The sequence below is a fragment of the Gracilinanus agilis genome, chromosome 1 (assembly GCF_016433145.1).
Source record: "Gracilinanus agilis isolate LMUSP501 chromosome 1, AgileGrace, whole genome shotgun sequence".
Taxonomy (NCBI): domain Eukaryota; kingdom Metazoa; phylum Chordata; class Mammalia; order Didelphimorphia; family Didelphidae; genus Gracilinanus; species Gracilinanus agilis.
The window spans coordinates 141344000-141364675 of NC_058130.1; the positions used below are offsets into that span (position 1 = coordinate 141344000).

At 39.2% G+C, this 20676-nt stretch overlaps 1 protein-coding gene across 1 annotated transcript in view; it reads right to left on the reverse strand.

Annotated features, from left to right (window-relative positions):
- Positions 1-279: 279 nt before the first annotated feature.
- RAB11FIP3 (RAB11 family interacting protein 3) overlaps positions 280-20676 on the reverse strand; it is a 169926-nt gene continuing 149529 nt past the window's right edge. Inside the window, exons 9-14 of the mRNA XM_044657590.1 lie at positions 18544-18684; positions 14311-14392; positions 8242-8379; positions 7262-7417; positions 6472-6612; positions 280-3622 (exon numbers count right to left, since the gene is read on the reverse strand). Coding sequence (XP_044513525.1) covers positions 3509-3622; positions 6472-6612; positions 7262-7417; positions 8242-8379; positions 14311-14392; positions 18544-18684 — 772 coding nt within the window. The 3' untranslated portion in view covers positions 280-3508. The remainder of the gene's footprint in view (positions 3623-6471; positions 6613-7261; positions 7418-8241; positions 8380-14310; positions 14393-18543; positions 18685-20676) is intronic.

A 20676-nucleotide genomic window follows, 5' to 3' on the forward strand; every position in this document is an offset into this window, starting at 1 on the left:
CGATGCTGGAAAGTGACGGAGCGATCGCATCCGCCTTTAGTGTAACCAAAAAGGGCTCTGCGGGCACGACTCTGTGGAAAAGCAGGGGGCCCGGGAGAAGGAGTCCAAAGGGCTCAGGCCCCCCCTTGGTGCCCTTCCTCTCAGAGCACCAGCTCCCTCCCCAGGGTCAGCACTACCACTGTCATGGTCATCTTTGGATGGATGAGACCACGCGTGTCACTGGACTAAGGCCCCCCGTAAACACACACACGCCGGCACAAAAAGAGAACGGCCCAGGCCTTCACGGTAACAGCTTTTAATGGGACAGGAGTCGGTGCATCATTTAAGACAATGGCGGTCGCCTTTTCTTGACATTCCTTCCCCACACCAGGGGCCCAGGAACTTCATCTGGAGGCAAAGTTTCCTTGGGGGAGTTAAAGCATGGTCAGTGCTCAAGTCAGTGCTGTGTATTTTTGTTTGCTTGGTTTTGTTTTGTCTTTAGACTTTTCCCGGCGGCGAGTCATATATACATTTACAGTACCTTTTAGTGATCAACAGAAAACAAAAAGGTTGTGTGTCACCAAGGATACAGTACCCCCAGTGGAGAAAGGCTGAGCTTCAATATTTATATATTTATACATATATATATATATATTTAATGTGTATACACAGATACAGTTTTCTCTCTTGAAAGTATTAAAAAATTGATCAACCTTCAGTCTATAAAAAATACCTACTCTACAAGATAGAAAAATCTCTCCTCCCAGTATACACTGATTTACACCCAAAGCTTTTCCAAAAATGTACGAGGCAACATCTTGAATCTTGGTGGGAAAGGAGGGGGTGTGCACACATACCCATACTCACAGGAGGGGGAAACAGAGACTGGGAACAGGACAAATTTGTGGAAGGGAAGAAGGAAAGGAAGGCCTCATGGCTCAGTGCTCAGGTTCAGAGGGTCTCAGGGTAACTGGTCTCCCCTGTGCTGCTGGGGGAGCCCACTTTGTGGAGTCTCCAGGAGGACATGCCAAAGCAGCCAGTGATCTGGTGGGAAGCTCATGAAAAGCCATAAGGAATCTAGAAGCACAACCCAATCCAGGCCGGAGAGGGGATGGGATGGGGAAATGGGAGAGATTGAGGAAAGGAAGAACTCCGGAAGAGGGAATTTCTTTTTAAATATATTTCACAAATATTCAGGGAGGACATTTTTTTCCATTCAATCTTTGCCTTTGGAATGCCACTGTCAACTACTCCCAGTCACCTATCACTTTCTAAGGCAGGGATTTGATCAATCCCAGTCTCCCCTTCCCCTTGCCAAAAGACACACCATGGCGAAGGAACAAACTATTCTTAAGGAGCAAGAACAAAAACCAACAACATGGTGGATAAGTGGGAAGAAAACCCAGTTCAAAAAGAGTTCATCTGTCCATTTTATGGCACCTTAAAGTGTGTAACATGAAGCCCAGAAAAGTCCACACACATTCTGTGGTACAGATGTAGAAAACTCCCATGGTGTTCACACTGAAAAACACTATGTAAATCAGACAAGATTGTGCTCCCCAAAGCAGCAGGGACTGTGGTCATCCTACAAGCAGCAGAATAACTCACACCAGTCATTGCCTGTTCAAGGCAGCTGTCAATAAGCTTGGCTAGGAGGCTGGAGTCTCATCATTTGACTGTCTAGAGACTTGAAAGTCAAAAGATTCTAAAAGTCTGCCACTTTCACATAGAAGGGGATTTCAGATGGCCCTCTCTGAGCCTTTTTGTATTTAAAAAACAATTGAGACATGATTAATATGTCAAAGTGTCCGATGTCAGGGATAATAAATCCAGTCTCCCAAATATCTGAAATTAACATCTAATGAATGATCTTCCCACTACCATCAACCCACTGGAATGCTGAATAAGGCTGAATCCCTACTGTCACATTGTCCTGGGGATATCAAGGTACTTCTAGTAATCTATCCAGCAGAATGGAGGGCCTTTCTCCATTTTGAAGAAAAAAGAACTAAATATAAAGTCAAAAGCCTATTCTCTCCCCTGGTTTTGAGAAGAATACAAGCTTCATCTCATAGAAATAGTGATGGTGAGCTGGAGAAGGGTTATTCTGTATAGTTTCAAAATATTACTAACAGAGCCTACGCCAGAAGGATTATTGCAATAAGCCACATGTGCCTCCAAGAAGATCTCAGCTAACAGGGCCTGGAAGGATTCCTGACTAAGTACCAATAATCCTTGAATCTTGAATATAAGATTGACTCCTGAAGATTCTCATGATACTACAGCAAGGGACAGGGTGAGGCAGAACCTTGGCTAAGGTGCAGTGTGCCCAATTTTTGCTGTGAGATGCTGGCCTGAGCAATACTAAGGCTACACGGACAAGGGGAAGGCTGGGAAAGGAATTGGGGAGAGGGAATCTGCTACCAATCTGGTTCCAACAGAAGTAAATTTAGCCTAGCTTCCCTCAATCTGCTTTGAGAGAAAAAATAGCCCACTTACAAGAGTTCATAACCACATTTCTGTTTTAAACCACTGTCCAATCTGGTCCTTTCCAATACCCTCTAGTCATCTGTAATTCAGTTTCATCCATCTCCTTCAAGGATACAATTGTATTTGCTCAGAACAGGGAAAAAGAAGCTGGGTACACAGCAGCTAACACTCTTTACATCTGGTGTGAAATAAAATCAACTTGACCTCAAATAGGAACTGTCTGGATCACATGTGGTACAGATGGGTTCAAAAATAAGTCAGAATACACAATGCATGTCTCAAGAGGAAGTCTAATGGCTTCCTTTCCCTTTTACTCCACTCAAAATCAACCAGTCATTTTCCAGGAACATTCCTTGAAGCGTGGAGGCAGAAGCCAAGTAAGGTTTAACAGAGGAACCTAACTGCACGAGCACTTTAGAAGCTCTGAGTCAAAATACAACTCACTTGCAGACCTGCCTTCACATTACCTATGAGGGAGATTGTGATCAAACAAGCTAGAGAGAAGCAAGAGCATTCAGAATTTAAATGGGCTTTGAGGGATTCATATTGGACTGGTTAACTGGAGTCAGAAGGAATCTCTCTAACTAGCCTATCTAATATGGCAAGAAGCCTGGAGAACCTTTTTCTCTCAAGAACAAAAGGAATCTGCCAGAATAAGGTGGGGAATCAAATCACACTCACTGAATCACTGCCTATTTCTCTAACCTTGTATTCAGATGGTTCCACTGGCAAGGAGGCAGTGTCCTTTCTCCTTCCCATTTCTCCAAAACTCTTCCCCATCTTCCCCTTGCTTCTTGTTCTCATTTACTACCTTCCCTTTCACCCTGCTCAGTCAAGCAAGGGTAGAACCCCAAACCAAAGCTGTATCTGCTTTTCTCTCAATTGCTCTGGGCTGGTTCAGGCAATGGGATGTGATCCTCCTTGCCCCTTGATGGAGATGAGACCTTAGTGGTCTAGAGAGCTTAGCAGGGCCCCCTGAAGCTCAGAGCAGCAAGGTCACACCAGGTCACCAGTATTGGAGGGGCAGCATTTCATTCCTTTACTTCACTTCTAAGATAGAGGGGTTGGTTTCCATGATTGCCACAATGATTCTGTCAATATAGTCCTGGAGACGGAAGTTGATCTCCTCCTGCTTTTGAATTGCCTCCATGAGCTGCAGGGAAAAATGAAGAAACAAGTTAGTGTGCATCTAGGTTTCTCTCACCAGGGGATCAGATTGTGAGTCACAGGGGGTCATGGAGGATTTCAGAGTTCAAGGGGATGAGGGCTATGGAGGTCCAGATATTTATTTGGTGGGTGCTGGAATAGCAAATTACCCACCATGCAACCAGTCTCAGTGCGTCTTCCCTACCCTTTGAGGCTTTCTTGTCCACGCCCACAAAAACCATAATCTATGTAGACGACGGGGAGCTGAAGTTATGAAGACAATGCCCCAAAGCTGTTCGACAGCAATCATCGTAATAGTTGACATGTATATAGAAATTTAAGGTTTTTGAAACATTTAGAATTCATTAACATAAGTTGATTCTCAGAATAATCCTCTGAGGAAGCTACTCCAAGAGTTATTATCCCCCTTAAAAAAAAACAAAAACAAAAACAGGCCATTTATGAAGACAATGTCCCAAAGCTGTTCAACAGCAATCAAAGGACTTCTGGTGAAGAACACAAGTTGGAGCTGCTATGCAAATGAGAGATTCAGGGACTTGCCCAGGGTCTCGCATCCAGTCAGGGTAAGAGGCAGGATTTGAACCCAGGTGCTCCTGACTTGAATCTAGCTTTCTCTATTGGACTAGTTAACTGGAGTCAGAAGGAATGTATCTAACTTGCTTTTTCAACATGAAGTATAAAATGCTTGTGGTCATACAATCAATAAGTGTCAAGGACTTTTTTTTTTTTAAACCCTTATATTCTGTTTTAGTATAACTGCTAAGCTGTAAGAGTAGCAAAGGCTAGGCAAATGGAATTAAGTGACTTGCCCAGAGTCACACAGCTAGGAAGTATCTGAGGTTACATTTGAACCCAGGTCTTCCTGATTCCAGGCCTGGCACTCTATCCCCTGTGCTACTTAGCCACTTCTCAACGGCAGGGTTCTTAGCAAAGTCTCTGTGGGCTCCAAGTCCTGTTCTCTTCCCACCACACTGAGCTGTATCCATGATATTGCTGAGCTTTGGTGGGGAGTTTTAGGGAGAGAGATGAGAGTCTTGAGAAAGAGAAGTTTTACTGGATTAAAAAATGTTTGAGAACCATCATGTGGGTCAATCTAAGTTATCCCCAAAGCATTTCACTGTCTTTCTTTCTTTAGTACACACATACACATTCAACAAGGGTGTTTAGAGCTAACCAGGAGGATGACAAATTGATTTGGCTTTAAGACACTTTCTCATCACTCAATTTCAGTGGAAATCTGAATGTGGCAACGATGCAGACGTCTTTGGGATTACCATCCCTGCTGGAATCCCTGAGAAATTTGGGGAAATATAGTTTGGAAGTTGGCTGGCATGAAAAGCAGAAGGCAGTCAATTAGCATCCTCTTCCACTGGAGTAATTTGATTTAGACTACATTTTGCTCTTCTCCAAACATTATACTGTTAACAATACTGGAAAACAGCCAAAGATATAGGAAACCATAAAGACAGAAGGCTGGAATTGGTGACCTCAAATCTCGCCACTGTCATTAGACATCTTGAACCAGCTGTGCTGTAGATACTTTAAACTCAAAATGTCCAAAACTTGATTCATTTTCTCTGCTCTCTTCTTAATATCCCTATTATTGTTGAGGTTACCACCATGCTCTCAAAACTAGCTCTTATCCTCAACTTCTTCCTCTCTTACCCTCTATGTGAAACCTGTTGCCAAGGCCTGTTAATTTAACCTTCATAACTTCTCTGACATACAATTCTTTTTCTCCTCTGATACTGCCACCATCCTGGCACTGCATACCCTCATCACCTGAAACCTGGACCATTTGTAATCCTCCTGGTTGTCTCCTTATCACAAGTCTCTCTCCATCCCAGGCTATCCTCCATTCAGTGGTCAAACTGTTCTTCCTAAAGCTCAGATCTGACCATGTCATCCACTGTCCCCTATTCAATAACCCTCACAGGTGCCCTATCACCTCTCTTTGGTGTCCATAGCCCTTCATGACCTGCCCCTCCTCCACTTTGCCAATCTTCTTACCTCCCCCCTCCCCCCTATAATCTGGTGATAATCTGGTTTCCTCACTGTTTCACAAACTAGATACTCAAATCTTCCAACTCCAGGGACTGGTTTTTCCCCATTCTCTCCTCATCTCCAACTCTTGGCTTCCATCAAGTCCTTCAAGGACCAGGTAAAAATCTCACCTTCTATAGAAAAACTCTTCAAATACCTCAAATTCTATTGATTATTTTCCATTTAAATTGCATATAGCTTATTTGTACAAAGGTATTTGCATGTTGCCTCTCTCTTTAGCCCGAGAGCTCCTTGACATCAGGAAATGTCTTTTACCTTTATATATCCAGCACTGGGCAGAGTACTTGGCACATAGTAGGTGCTTAATAAATGTTTACTGATTGAGTGACCAGTGGTTTTCATGAAACACTAACATCTCTCATGTGCATGAAAGACCAAGACAAAACTGCATCTACAATCATACTTGAAAAGTAAGTGTAACAAAAACACAAACTAAACAGAAGACCAAGATTACAAACACCATCATTTAAGTTTCAACATTGATAGTTTCAGTGGGAATAAAAGTAGTGAGATGGCATGGTTTAGTGGAAGAAGTAGTGGGATGGGATTTACAAGGTCTGAGTTTTAGTCTCATCTCGAGCATTTATTGGCACTGAAACCTTGGGCAGATCACTTGTCCTCTTTGGGAATGAGCTTTCTCATCAGTGAAAATGAGGAGACCACTCTAGATAAAGCCTAAGGTCCTTTCCAGTTAACATCATGGCTTGATAGGAAGATAACTGGCTTAGGAGCTGGACCTCCAAGAGAGTATTTACAACACTGGTTCACTACCTCATCACGTGAAACAGAGCTGATCTCGGCTGCCAGAGACTCGGAGAAAGAGGCAGAGAAGAGGTTCTTTGCGCCTTGGATGCTGAGGTTAATAATTTGCCCATTTAACTCATCATTCTGCTCCTTTAGATTTCGATTATCCTGTTTTAAGAAAAACATCAAACCATCAATCCTAGCTGAGATATTGAGTCAATCCTGAAAGCATCTTTAACTCCTTGTCCCAGGGGGAAAGAAGTCCTGGCAAGTTACTGACTGACAGAACAGAGCTAGTACAAACGTTATTCTTAGTCACCAATTTTCCTGGAGATGGGTCAGTTATTGTCTAGGAGGAAGAAACGAGTGGAGGGGGTGGAGGGAGTGTGTTCCTCTGCATTAGTGAGTCCTGAGTGAGATCTGCCAGGGAAAACTTTCCACAACCTTCTATCTCTGCTCCCAAGAGGGCAGGAAACTTGGCCACAAGGAGGGAATGCTCTTTTAATTAGAATGAGTCGAAGTGAAACAGATGAAACCCAGCATTTGAGTTCACTATCTACAGTGACCTCACAAGGGGCACTTTCAACTTCCTAATGTTGCCCTTAACACTTTTTGTTGAGCAACATTCCTCCAGTTCCTCTGAAGAGGTTTCCTTACCTCTCCAGCCCAGAACTCAGGCAGCCTGTCCTAGAACTTGGGGGTCAGGTCACTAGCAGGAAAGGCCAAGTGAAAACAGCCTTTTCTACATAAGCTTTTAGGGCAGAATCTTTGTTGTCTTTGGTGACAACACTTTGTTTGCCCTGCATGCTCCAAATACCTGCTTCAGTCTGCGGATTTCTTGCTCCAGCTCAGTCTCTCGTGTCCTACTGTTGTATTCTTGGAGCCCGGTACTGCTACTCCGGCCTCGCCTTTGCTCGGCTTCAAGCTTAAATAGCTGTAAGTGCTCCAACTGTTTCCTGAGGTCTTCGATCAGCTGTGAGGTAACCAAAAGACAAACGTTTCATGGAAGAGGTCTAAAGGCCTATGGAAACTTTACGGCATAAATTCAAACAAACCTTGACTGGGTTTATTGCTACCCATACTTTGTTTTAGATGTTAAATTTCTGGGTTGAAGGATAAAAGTTCCCCACTCCCACCCCAACATAGATTTCAGCTAGAAAAGCACACTGAAAATGAGATATAGTTAATATTGGCAAAAAATAATTACTTTTTTCATTAAGAAGCAAAACATCCCAAACTTGAATTAGATTTGATACAGTTAACATTGGTTGATAACATATAAAAATACACAGATAATATTTCCTTCTAAGGCCCAATATCTCATAAGAATTCAATGCAGATGCCCATGCTCTGATTCCTTTTAGGTATATTCTACCACTACTACTGTTGTTCATGGCTGACCTCGGATTTGTGCCTGCTGATTTTTAACTAAGTCCACGTCTGGCATTGAGGGGTAAAGATACGAACTTGTTTTCAGACCATAGGCAGCTGTTGCTGGGATACTGGGCTAGGTGGAGCTGTGATAAAGGCTGATGGGGAAAGAACAGGAAAAGGGGGTGGCAACAATGCAGAGACAGAAAGCAATCATTTGTTTGGAACTATCTGAATCAACCAAATACATCAGTGCCAACACTGTTCTTGCTTGAGCAGGAACACTTTTACATTACAGATGACAGTCATCACTCAATACTTTACTGATACTTCTTAGGCTATTGATATTTGCTGTTTGCTAAGGAGCTTGCCTTGTATGTGACTGAATGGAGGCAACACCCACATTATTATTCTACAGCACCTCACCTCCTGTGTTGACTCCTTGTCTTTCTGAAACTGATGTCTTTCATGACTCAGTTTGTCTCCCATTTTCCTTTTGTTTTCCTGCTCTTCGTTGAGTTGAATGGTTAGGTCTTCTATTTCATCTAGCAATTTCTGCTTTTCCTGAGAAATAAAGCAAAAAAAAAAAAAAAATCCCACCCCCCACATATCACATTAAAACTATGAGTTTAGCCAGAGACATTCATCTCACCAAATATGTTCCCACTCATTCAGCCTTTTAGGACTTGTTTTTATTACAATTTCTTCATCTTCTATACTTACTAGAGATGACTTCTTGATTAAATTAAAACAGTGGCTTGTAATTCGACATCACCTTTGACTCTTCACTCTCCTTCATCCTGTATATCTAATCTGTAGCAGTCCAATTCAAAGATCCATGTCTAGTTGATTCTACTTCCATAGTTTCGTATATATCTAACCTTTCGTCCCAACTTTTACAATATCCATCCTATTCAGGCTCTCATTGCTTCTCATCTGGATTTAATGTAATTGCCCCTCAATTGGTCTACTGCTTCCTTAGAAACATCCTTCATAGGATATCCTTCAAAAATAATCTTCCTAATGTATTTCTCTAATCATGTCATTCCTACTTAAAAATCTCCAGGGGCTCTTCTCTATGAATACATACTAATGGATGATTCTGGCTTTCAAGGTCTGGTACAATCTGGTGCTAATCTACCTTTTCAGTCCCACCTCAGATAGCTCCCCTTCTGTGCTCTATATCTATATCAGCTACTAGCTGATCTGAACTGCTTTTAGTTTCCTTCTTTAATCTTAATCTCTCCTATCTTCCTGCCTTTGCTATTGATCACCATTCTGTTTAGAATGGGCTCTTCCCACCCCAAACATTATCCTTCCCATATTTTGATCTGTAGAAACCTTTCCTTCTTTAAGATCTAACTCAAGTGTCATTTGCTTCAGAAAGCCTCCTCTAATATTTTCCTCCTTGCTCCCTGAACTGTCCTGATGAAAAATTCCTTTTTTCTGTTGTGAGGAAGATTAGATTAAGTATTGATTACGTATTGATTAGGATGTACCTAGCAGGAAGGAGCTGGAGCTTGGAATTCCAGGTTGGAATGAAGGAGGAGGAAGTCTGTCTGTGCCCTGTGTGTGGACTCCATTAGTGGTGGGCAAAATTGTTGCCAGCCTGGGAGACCTCAGAGCAAAGGACACCCTGCTTCCTGTTTTCCCCTGGGATCCTGTGTAGTGTGGCATCTTAGAAAAGGACAAGATCTACAGAGCCAAGAGAAGAGGTGAAGTTTGAGTACTGGAGGACAGTGCTTCAAGCAAAACCCTTACTACTTGGTTCCTGAGACAACTTTAGCTCCTGGCATCCAGAGATCATCAGTGGATTGCAGTGAGAATCCCAAAGCCACAAAGTCCTATCTGTACTCAAGCCTGGCAGGTTCCAGGTCTGAGGCAGAAACCCAGAGACTCCATTTACAGCTCCTTGGGCCCTGTTAGTTTAGATCACTTAGATAAGAGTAGAATAAGTCCTCCCATTGCCCTGTGGTTTTATCCTTTAGATTTTAAGTATAGAAATCCTTTCCCACCTTTTAGTCTAACATAATTAAAGCTGTTAAGTCCCTTTTACCTTGTTAGCCTGTTACTATACTCTGGTCTAGTGGAAGCTGGGTGACAGTTAAGATCAACAGCCATTACTGTGGAAATCCAGTAAACTCTGGTCTCTTCACCCTGGTCCAGTCTCTCATAAATCCTAAAGTGTGTTCCCACAAACCACTTAGTTTATTGTAATATCCCTGGTGACCCATTACCTTATATTTTCCTACATTTCTCTTCCGTCACAGTTTTCATAGCCCACTGCTTGGACTTAGACCTTCCAATTATCTCACCTGTCCTCATGTTGTAGACATTCCTGTACTTATCCTTCCTTTTTATTAGATTATAAATTCCATAGCTATCTTTTTATCCTTAGCAGTGAACACAGTGATTTGCATATAGAAGAAATATAACAAACATTTTTTTTTAAATTTTAAACCCTTAACTTCTGTGTATTGACTTATAAGTGGAAGATTGGTAAGGGTAGGCAATGGGGGTCAAGTGACTTGTCCAGGGCCACACAGCTGGGAAGTGTCTGAGGCCGGATTTGAACCTAGGACCTCCTGTCTCTAGGCCTGGCTCTCAATCCACTGAGCTACCCAGCTGCCCCTATAATGAACATTTTTAACTGAATTTTTGCTCATAGAAGGGTTAATATTTCTCTGGTAAAGGTCCAATCTTTCTAGAAGAAGCATTATATAAATGAAACAGCACTAATATGTTATGTCTGCCTCACTTTCACTATATGTCATTCCCTAATTTTTCTATGATGTACATGATTTGTTTTGGTTTTATACATGCATAATACATGTAATATGGATCTGATTGAGGATTCCCAGAAAACTGAGGCCCTTCTGGATAGCCTGCTTTGTATAGAACCTAAATGCTACTGATACTGAGTTTAATTATTAATAATAACTTTTTTAAGAGGGTGAGAAGTAAAATGAAGGGTAAGAATTTCACAATATACTACTGATTTAGTAAAGGCAATATCTAATCTAGAAAACTTTTTATTAAGTTTGTCATGAGAGACAGAAGTATTTACTACATTTCCCAGAAGTAATGAAATAGCCTGAATTGAAGATCTCAAAATGAATGGAGTAAATTTTGACTAGTACCAAATATACAAGGCTTGGGAAGAAAAAAAAAGATTCTCAAGGGCACTGAATGTAGAATTAGAAGGGGCCTTCCAGATCCATCCAACTCATTTTATAGATGAAGAGCTGGAGGATTTAGACTGCTGAAGAACCAGCTAGAATGAAAGTCACTCTTGTTAGATCTCAAGATTCTATAAGATTTCTGAAGAGGCATCTCTTGTCTTATTGCCATGCATCCTTTCCGAACTCCAACCCCAGATTGCGCCTACCTTGGCTGCTCTTATTCACTTAGCTCACTTAAAGGAAGTTATACAATTGCTGATTGAGTCCACTATAAATTTATGTTATCTAACCTTTATTTGGGCCCTTATTGCTGCAAGGAAATCCTTATATTCTTCCCTCATAGATTCTCTAGTATGCTCCCAACAGTTTTTGTTCCAAACCTTCCCCTCCCTCCTAGAAGAAGACCTTACTTCACATTTTATAGAGAAAAAAGATTATTCATAGTGAGCTTCCTCATCTCAATCCCTTATCTCAAAATCCCTTGACGTCTTCCTCCATTCTCTCCCCTCCTGCTCCAAATGTCAAAAGTGGTCACCCCTCCACAACCTGCTGTTCACTATTTCTGCGGTTTGCCCCTAAAATGACCCCATCTAATATTCAATGTCTCCTTATCCACTAGCTCCTTCCCCATAGCCTGAAAACATACTCATTTTAATCCAATCCTTTAAAAAAAATTCTTCATTTGACCCTACCATTTACTCCAATATTTTCCCCTATTTCTCAGTCAAGCCCCTAGAAAAAAAGTCAGTTTCACTTGTTTCCTCCATTTTCTCTCTTTTCATTAGATTATTTTAATTAAGTTTTTATTTTCTTCTTTTAAAAAATATTTATTTTTTTCTCTCTCCCACACCTTTCCTCCTTCCTTCCCCACCCTGAAAAAAGAAAACACAATTCTGTAATGAACTTGTACTGTCAAAGAAAACATTCCCATATTAGCCATTTCTAAAAATATATGACTCATTCTGGCTGTTAGTTCATCACCTCTTGGCCAGGAAGTGGGTAGCCTTCTTCACCATAAGTTTTCTGGAATCATGCTTGATCATTTCATTGATTAGAGTTCTTAAGTTTTCAAAGTTGTTTTTGACAATGTTCGTATAATATAAATTGTTTTCCTGGTTTTGCTCACTTTGCCCTGCATCGTTTCATATAAGTCTTCTAAGGTTTCTACAAAACCATTTCTGTCGTAACTTTCTTATAGTACAATAGAATTCCATTAACTTCATATACCATAATTTGCTCAGCAATTCCACAAATGATAGATATTTCCTAGTTTCTAGTCTTTGCTACCACAAAAAAGAGTAGCTATAAATATTTTGTACATTGCATTAAATATTTTATACATTGCATTACTTTCTTCTTTCTTTGGCACTTCTGGCTTAATAACTTTTGGGGCACAGTTTCAAATTACCTTCTAGAATAGCCATAACAGTTCAAGTTCAACAAACAGTACATTAATATGCTTATTTTCCCACAGATCCTCTGACATTTGTCATTTTCCTTTTTTGTCAAGTTTGCCCACGAGTGAGAGGTAGAATCTCAGAGGATCTTTAATTTGCATTTTTCTAATTATTAATGATTTTAAATTCTTGTTCATATTGCTATAAATAGCTTAGATTTATTCCCTTATAAACTGCCTATGCTAATAATCATAAGGAAATGGCTCTTATTTTTATCTTTTTTTTATTCTTATAAATTTCAGTCAACTCCTTTTATATATTAGAAATGAGACCTTTATCAGAGAAACTTGCAGCAAAATTAACTCTTTCCCTAGTATTCTTATATTCTTAGCTACATTGACTTGGTGCAAAAACTTTTTTTCACATCTTAACTTCTTGTAATCTGGCTTTCTCAGTCCTCATCTTCTTTGACTTCTCTTGAAACTTTTAAAAAATCCTTTTTACCTTCTCTCTTAGACTTGCAGAAGAGTGGTAAGGGCTAGGCAACTAGAATTAGGTGACTTGCCCAGGTTCACACAGCTAAGGAAATGTCTGGGGCCAGATTTGAACCTAGGTCCTCCTGACTCCTGGCCTGGCACTCTATCCATTTTGCCACGTAGGTGATCTTTCTCTTAGAACTTTGACAATACTAACTACCCTTTACCCTGGATATTGTTTCTTAAGCCTAGGTTCTTATGGTATTAATCACTTGTCTTTTCTCTAACCTATTTGGCCATTCCTGTTATTCCTCACTATTCTCTGCTGGATTGTCATACATGTCCTAACCCCTTTGTCCTGAGTATCTTTTCTCTCTGTATATTTGTCTCTTGGTGATCTCAGAAGTTTCCTGTAAGTTCAACTGTCATTTCTATGTCAATGACCCCCTTCAGCTTCAGTTTCCCTTTTGAGCTACATCACCAGATGTCTATGTGACATTCCAAATCACAGCATCTCAACTCAAAATATCTCAAACTGAGATCATCTTTCCTCCTGATTCTCTCTTCTTAACTTTCCTTTTTCTACTGAGATTCATAGCCTTAGTCATGCTTTGTACTTCTCTCTTCTTTATTTCCTGTTTTCAGTTAGTTGCCCAGTTTCGCTGATTCTACTCCTACATCATTTGCTTCCCTTTCTTGATCCTCTCTTCAATAGACAACAACATAATCCAGGCCCTCATCACTTCTCGTTTGGACTACTGTAAATTCCACCAATTTGACTTCCATGCCTTGAGTCTCTCCATCTTCATTTCATCCTTCACATAGCAACCAAATCAAAATTCCTACAATTACATGTCATTTCCTTGTTCTGAAAACTCCTGAGGCTCCCTATTTGCCCCTAGGACAAAATACAATCAAGTGCAGCCTGCCTTGTCAGGATGACTGCATGGCCTTCACCATCCTCCTTCACCTGTTTTAGTCTGAGGACCATATTCCATCTCCTATCTTCATGCCTTTTCACAGACTATGGCCCACACCCAAAATGAATTTCCTCCTTATCTCTGGTTCTTAGAACCCTGAAATCCCTTCAAGATTCAGTTCAATTGCTATCTCCTCACCTCAGCCAAAATTATTTCACATTTATTTATCTGGTAGATATTTTCTATTTACTGATCTGTCTCCATGCTATTTCTTTTAACAGAATGTACACTTCCTCAGGGCAGGGACTATTTCATTTTGTGTCTGTATCCCTCAAGCCTGTCATAGTTCCTGACACTTGATATACTTCTTGATAAATGCTTGTTGAATGACGAGGCTAAGTCATTCCTGCACAATCAAGCCGTATTGGAAGAACCTCATGCCGTCTCCCATGGGCAAGGAAAGATGTTCCTGGACCTGAGAGAGGTCTAAATAGGGAAGTCCATGCTGAGTATCCCTCACCTCTTCTAGTCTCTCGATATTGGCCTTCAAACAGGGGGTGCAGGATCTCAGCTCACTGTTTTCATCATCCAGCTGCTGTAATCTGTTACAAAATAGCATAGGCTTAGAATTAATCATTTGCTTACTATTAAGACAAATTTTTTTATATTTTATTTTTCCCAATTACGTATAAAAAGTTTCTAACATAGTTTCTAATTTTGAGTTCTAATTTTTCTCCCTCCCTACTTTCTCTCCCACTTCATTGAGAAGGCAAGCAATTTGATATGTGCAGTCATGTAAAACATATTTCCATAATAATCATATTGTAAAAAAAAAATACAGACCAAAAAACCCTCATGAAAAACATTAAGTAATAAAAAGTATGATTCAATCTGCCTTAAGATTCCATCAGGTCTTTCTCTGGACACAGATAGCATTTTTTACCATTTTAGATCTTTGTATTGCTGAGAATTGTGAGGTCATTCACAGCTGATTATTGTACATGCTTGCTGTCACTATGTACAATGTTCTCTTGTTCCGTACTTTGCCTCAGTTCATGTAAGTCTTTCCAGGTTTTTCTGTAATCCTTCTATTCTTCATTTTACATAGCACAATAGTATTCCATCACATCATAGACCACAACTTGTGCAGCCATTGCCCAATTGATGGGTATCTCTTCAATTTCCAATTCTTTGCCACCACAAAAAGAACTACTATAAATATTTTTGTATACACAGGTCCTTTTCCTTTTCCTTTTCCTTTTTTTTGGTTCTTTTTTGGGATACAGACCTAGTACTTACTTGACCAGTAGTGAATTAGAAGACAGAAATATATGACAAAACATAGTTCTTTCAGACATACAAAGTTTTTGTTAATGCCTTGTATGTGAGATACTCCAGATTCCAGAATTTCTTATTCCCCCAACAAATTATAGCCACTATTGATTACTGTAGGCCTATTAAATTATAAGAAAAAATTTTAACGTGGAAAAAGAAGTTAAAGCAAAGCGTTTTATTAAGAACTTTTAAGTTCTTACAAAGTTTTTATATAAGTTCTTATAAAATGTTAATTTCTTTTAACTCTTAAAAAGACAACTTTAGTTAGCACTTTAGTTTTTCTCTGCCCTCATCATAGCCTTGTTTAGGTTTCAGCACATAGTCAACGCTTTTCACCTGTGGTAAAAGTCTAACCTTTTCTTGCTTCTCTTCCCCCATGAGAGTTCTAGGACAATTCTAGAATGATTAAAACAAAGAAACTAGAGAGCTATTTCATGGACAGGAGATTCAATTGCTATTATTTAGGACAGCTTAGTTGTACCACTGATCTGATTCCAGGCATCAGGACCTTCAGTCTGTACAGGTTGCTCTAGTATAGTTTGGTCCTAAGAGCTCTGTCCAACTCTAGAGAGAATCAGTGTGAGCCCATCCAAAGAAAAATCACCCCCTGCCCTGAGGTGGCCTAAGAATTGTGAAAATATGTTTTTTATATTCTGCATTAATTTCTATATCAGGTCCAAACCTAATTCCTGTGTCAGGTTCTAGTTTAGAAGGGCTTTCTCCAGTCTACTGCTTTTACATTCTCTTTGTTCTTAGGAATTCAAAAGAATATTTTCCTTTTAATAAAACCTAGTTAATTGATAAAGAAGACAATGATTCTCTTCTTCAACATGGGACCTCCTTTACCTATGAGGTGGGGAGAGTTGATGGACCACCTCCTAATTAGCTATTTATCAATTAGAGATGTCTTGGTATATTCAAAGAGGGGCAAGACTCCTAAAACTGTTATTACAATCTGCTTGGAGAAGCTTCCAAGTCTTTGGTCATTGGAGAGAGCCACTAAACTATCACTTTATTGGTTATATGCTGGCCTAATTAATAAATTTATATTTTTGCCCAAAACCAGTCTCTGGAATAATTTTAATTGAAACAGAACAGAGGATCTCTATGAGTCCCTTCTCATTCTAATTTCTAGGTTTATGAACTCTCTGCTTCCTCAAATGTTTTGTACCTGACAAATGACTTTTGAGTCTAACCATGGCAAAAGATTGTATGTGGATCTTTATGTGTTGTTGTTCATCCCCTCATAAACCGTAATATTAAAACAGACTTTCCTCTTTTGCTTTTTTTGCTATGAATTTATAAAATAAGTCTAGAAGTCAAAATTCTTGGCAATTTACACTGAGAAAGATAAGGATACTAGTGATCCCATTTAACCTCAATATTTTCATACAAGGCTATAAACTGAATTAAGATTTTTACTGAAAGCATCTGGAGGCATGATTATAGGCTATCATTCAAATCATTATCTTGAGAAGTTCCCATCTGGATCTAGAAGTTCTCCTTTGAGATTCAAGGTAGTCTTCTACTGCCTGCTCCTTCCTTATTACCTCCACCCACCCCTCAACTACAGCCCAATTCATAAAAATTGGAAAACAAATTTATTAGTTCCCAATAGTATAAAAAGATTGTTCTCTTTACCCTGTGTTTTTTTTTAAAGTGAAATCTGCTTCAAGGCTATATGAATTGTGGTGCCCAACAAAAGGTCTTTTTGTGACCCTGCACATGGTTTGCAGTAACAGGCATTAAGGCAACATAGATAGAATTCGTTATACAAAGGACAACAATTTGCAAGCATCAAAATACATAAAGAGTTCAAATAAGAAAGAATCAAAAGGTTGGGGAAAAGCAAAAAATAAGCAACATGAAGTTCATAGACACTGCTTAAGAGATTCTTTTGCTCAATTCTCAGTGGTAAATTTTCCATTTCAAATACACTTCTAGCAGGAATCATCTTCTCTATGGCATATTTGTTTCCAACATCAAGCTTCTCAAGAAGCCCAGATTTGAACTGGGAAAGCTAAAAGAACTGCATGGTGAAGGTGATGGCTCTGAAAAATCTTTAGGAGATGAAACAAGCACAAAAGTAGAAAGGGCTGATGGATATGAACCACCAGTTCAAGAATCTGTCTAAAATAAGAACTTTTAGAAGCTAAAAAGTAAAAAATTTATCTTTGTAGGAAAAAATGGCAGGAATGATGACATATTACTAATTTGTTCTAGGCTACAAACTGAATCACTGTAAAAAAGTTATCAAATATTCTAAACTAATTAAGTAAAAATAAAATAAAATAAATTAAAAAATAAAATGAAAAAGTTATCAAGTCATTTTGTTTTGACATAACAGATCCTTCCCAACAAGCAGCAAGACAATCTCTTCCCCTACTAAATACCTTCCCTAAGAACAGTTACATAAATTGACTAAAGGATGATTTTGATTGATGGCACATGTCATTGTCCACTTTTGTGGTTTATTGATTGCTAACAGAAGGAAGGATATAGACTTTAACTCTGATGGTATGGAATGAACATTGTTAAGTTGGATAGTTCTGAGTGGACACAGACAAAGACCAAATCCTTTGTTTTTACTTTGCTATCTCTAAAGGCAATGTTAAAAAAAATGTGTGCATCAATACAATATAGGTCTGGCATTGTCAAATTCATTCACCCTTGGATCCTATCTCCAAAATTCCATTTATGCTCCTTCCTATATAATTACATTTATTTGGAAATTATCAAAAAGAAAATGCTATTTGGCACTGCTAGACCAAATGCATATTTGAAGTTTTATATTTGTGCAGTCTCCAAAAGAAATCTGTTCCTTGTTTTAATTCTTTCTTGTATTTCTTATAAGAAACACTATATGTCAGGACAGTCCAGTACAATGATCTGAGAAACTTGCCTCGAGACTGAACATCAGGGATAATCAGCCAAAGGTTGAGTACATTGCTGTTTTCTTGACAAACCTGACCTCATTCACACAAGATCTTTAAGTACAATCATCACTGTCCTTTAGTGGAGCAGTCTTAGGTGTACACATTTTAAATTGCTTTCTCCCCACATTTTATGATGATTCAGTCACAACTCTTAGTCAGCAATCCAATTTCTATAAAGATGACACAAAAATAAAATTGTTTGCAAATGGCCTGGGGCTATTCTAATTTCTAGGAAGAAAGAAATCATTGAATGTGTGAAAAAAATCCATTAAGATGGGAAAGGTAACCAGGAAAGCAAATTTTTAGGGTCCTACTCTTTTATTTAAAATAAAACATTTTAATGCATAGTCCCAGTTAACTGGTTGGATTGAAAGTTATATAGCATACTTCAAGGTTATTCATACACTGTACAAAGATCTTCTATTATACAGTTCTGGTTCATGTTTCATTACTCACTATCAGTACACTTATTTGTGTCATACCTGGCTTGGAGATTCTCAATCTCAATGCTTTTCTCTCTCTCCATCTTGCACAAGAGTTCCTTCTGTTTTCTGATTTCTTCAAGGATCATCTCATCAGCTCTCAACTCCTGCTCCTTTAACTGCTCTTCAAGGGCATTGGCTCTTTAGAGACAGAGGAGAAAAAGATCAACATTTCTCAAAAATCTCACTTTAGTTTGGCTTACTTCTAAAAGACCTATTTCCTCATCTGTTTCTCTCTCCCAGGTACTCTGAAGTAAATATTTACACTGTCAAAGACAAACTATTATAATTCAAAGCATGTTGCTATAAAGGTCATTTAAGATATCTGAAAGCAGTATATAACTAACTTCCTTTTGGATCTGATGAACTTCCAAGGCTTTTAGATCTAACTTGATCTAAACTAAGGCTGAAGATGGACCTAAGCAGACTAGAAGCTCTGTTTCAGCTGCTTCACTTCAAAATCAAAATGAGGCTCATATATAAAACAAAAGTTGAAGGTTATGATTTGGAAAATATGATAAAAATTCAGTGACTCCAAATATTCAAAGCAGAACTCGGTGTCTTTCCCCTCAAACCCACCCTTGTTAACATTCCAATTTCTGCCAAGAGTATTTATCACCAGCTTCCAGTTACTCAGGTTCTTTAAAAAAAAAAAAAGGAAGAAAACTCTTCTGTGATTTTATTTTCATTTTAAAAGCAACTGTGCTGTAACAAATTTTGTGCTTAGAGATATAAAAAAAAAATTTTACAAACAACTCTTTACTAAGCAGTGTAAGAACCCTCTGATTGCCAAAGCTCATCAAATTTCAGCTATTGAGGTTCATAATCTCAGAATTATTTGCGATTCTTCTCTCTCCATGACCTCCATTTAATTGACAAGTCTTACGAATTCTCTTTTTACAATATAGCTCATGTCCTCCCCATCCTCTCCACTCATACCAAAGCACCATAGTCTATTTAGACCATCATCACCTCTTACTTGGATACCTAAGAGCTTTCTAACTGACCTCTTCTTGCCTTCAGTCTCTCTCCTCTCCAATCCTTCTTTCACAGACTTGTCTACCTGATATTTCTATAGCAGTACTTTGAACATGTTGCTTCCTCAAAAAGCTTCAGTAGCTCCCTCTTGCTTCTAGGATTTAAAAAATAAAACCCACAAATTCTCGTGCCTGGTATTGAAAGTCCTTTATAATATGGTTCTAGCCTGCCTGTTCAGGGTAACTACATGATTACTTCCCTTTATGCATTTAACATTATTAGCCAGACTGACCTACTTTTTTTTTTTTTTTTTTAACCCTTACCTTCCATCTTGGAATCAATACTGTGTATTGGCTCCAAGGCAGAAGAGCGGTAAGGGCTAGGCAATGGGGGTCAAGTGACTTGCCCAGGGTCACACAGCTGGGAAGTGTCTGAGGGCAGATTTGAACCTAGCACCTCCCGTCTCTAGGCCTGGCTCTCAATCCACTGAGCTACCCAGCTGCCCCTTAGACTGACCTACTTTTTACTGTTCCTCACCTCCAATATTAGATCTCCTGTCTCTGTATTTTGCCCAGACTACTCTACCCTGAACCCCCAATCTTGGAACCAATTCTCTTCTTACTTCTACCTCTTAGAATTCTCAGTTTCCTTCAAAGCTCAGCAAAGGTGCTAATTCTTCCATGAAGTCTTTCTTGATTACCCTGTTCATTATGCCCTACTCTTTCATAACTATTTTGCATTTACACACAAGTATATATTGTTTTCTCCAGTAGAATTGAAACTCCTTGAGAGCAGAAGCTGTTTTGTTTTTGAGTTTGTATCTCTTGTGTTTAGTACAGAACATGACATAGAATAATTGCTTAAAAAATAAATGCTTGATGGGATCCTCTGCCTTCCAAAGCCTTATCATCTTAATCAGTTGAAACACCTAATCAGGTTCTAATAAGCTGAAACAATCCTTTAGTCATCACTCTAGATCCTTTCCAAGTTTAAATAAAACAAGTAAGCATTTTCCAGTTTAGTGAGGAATGGTTCAGGAGACCCCAATCAACTATGTTCCCAAACAGCTCCCCGACTCCCCAATCTACTAGAATGAAGTTATAGTATGCAAGAACATATCCCCTTCAGACTGACTCATTTGCACAGGAAAAGGTT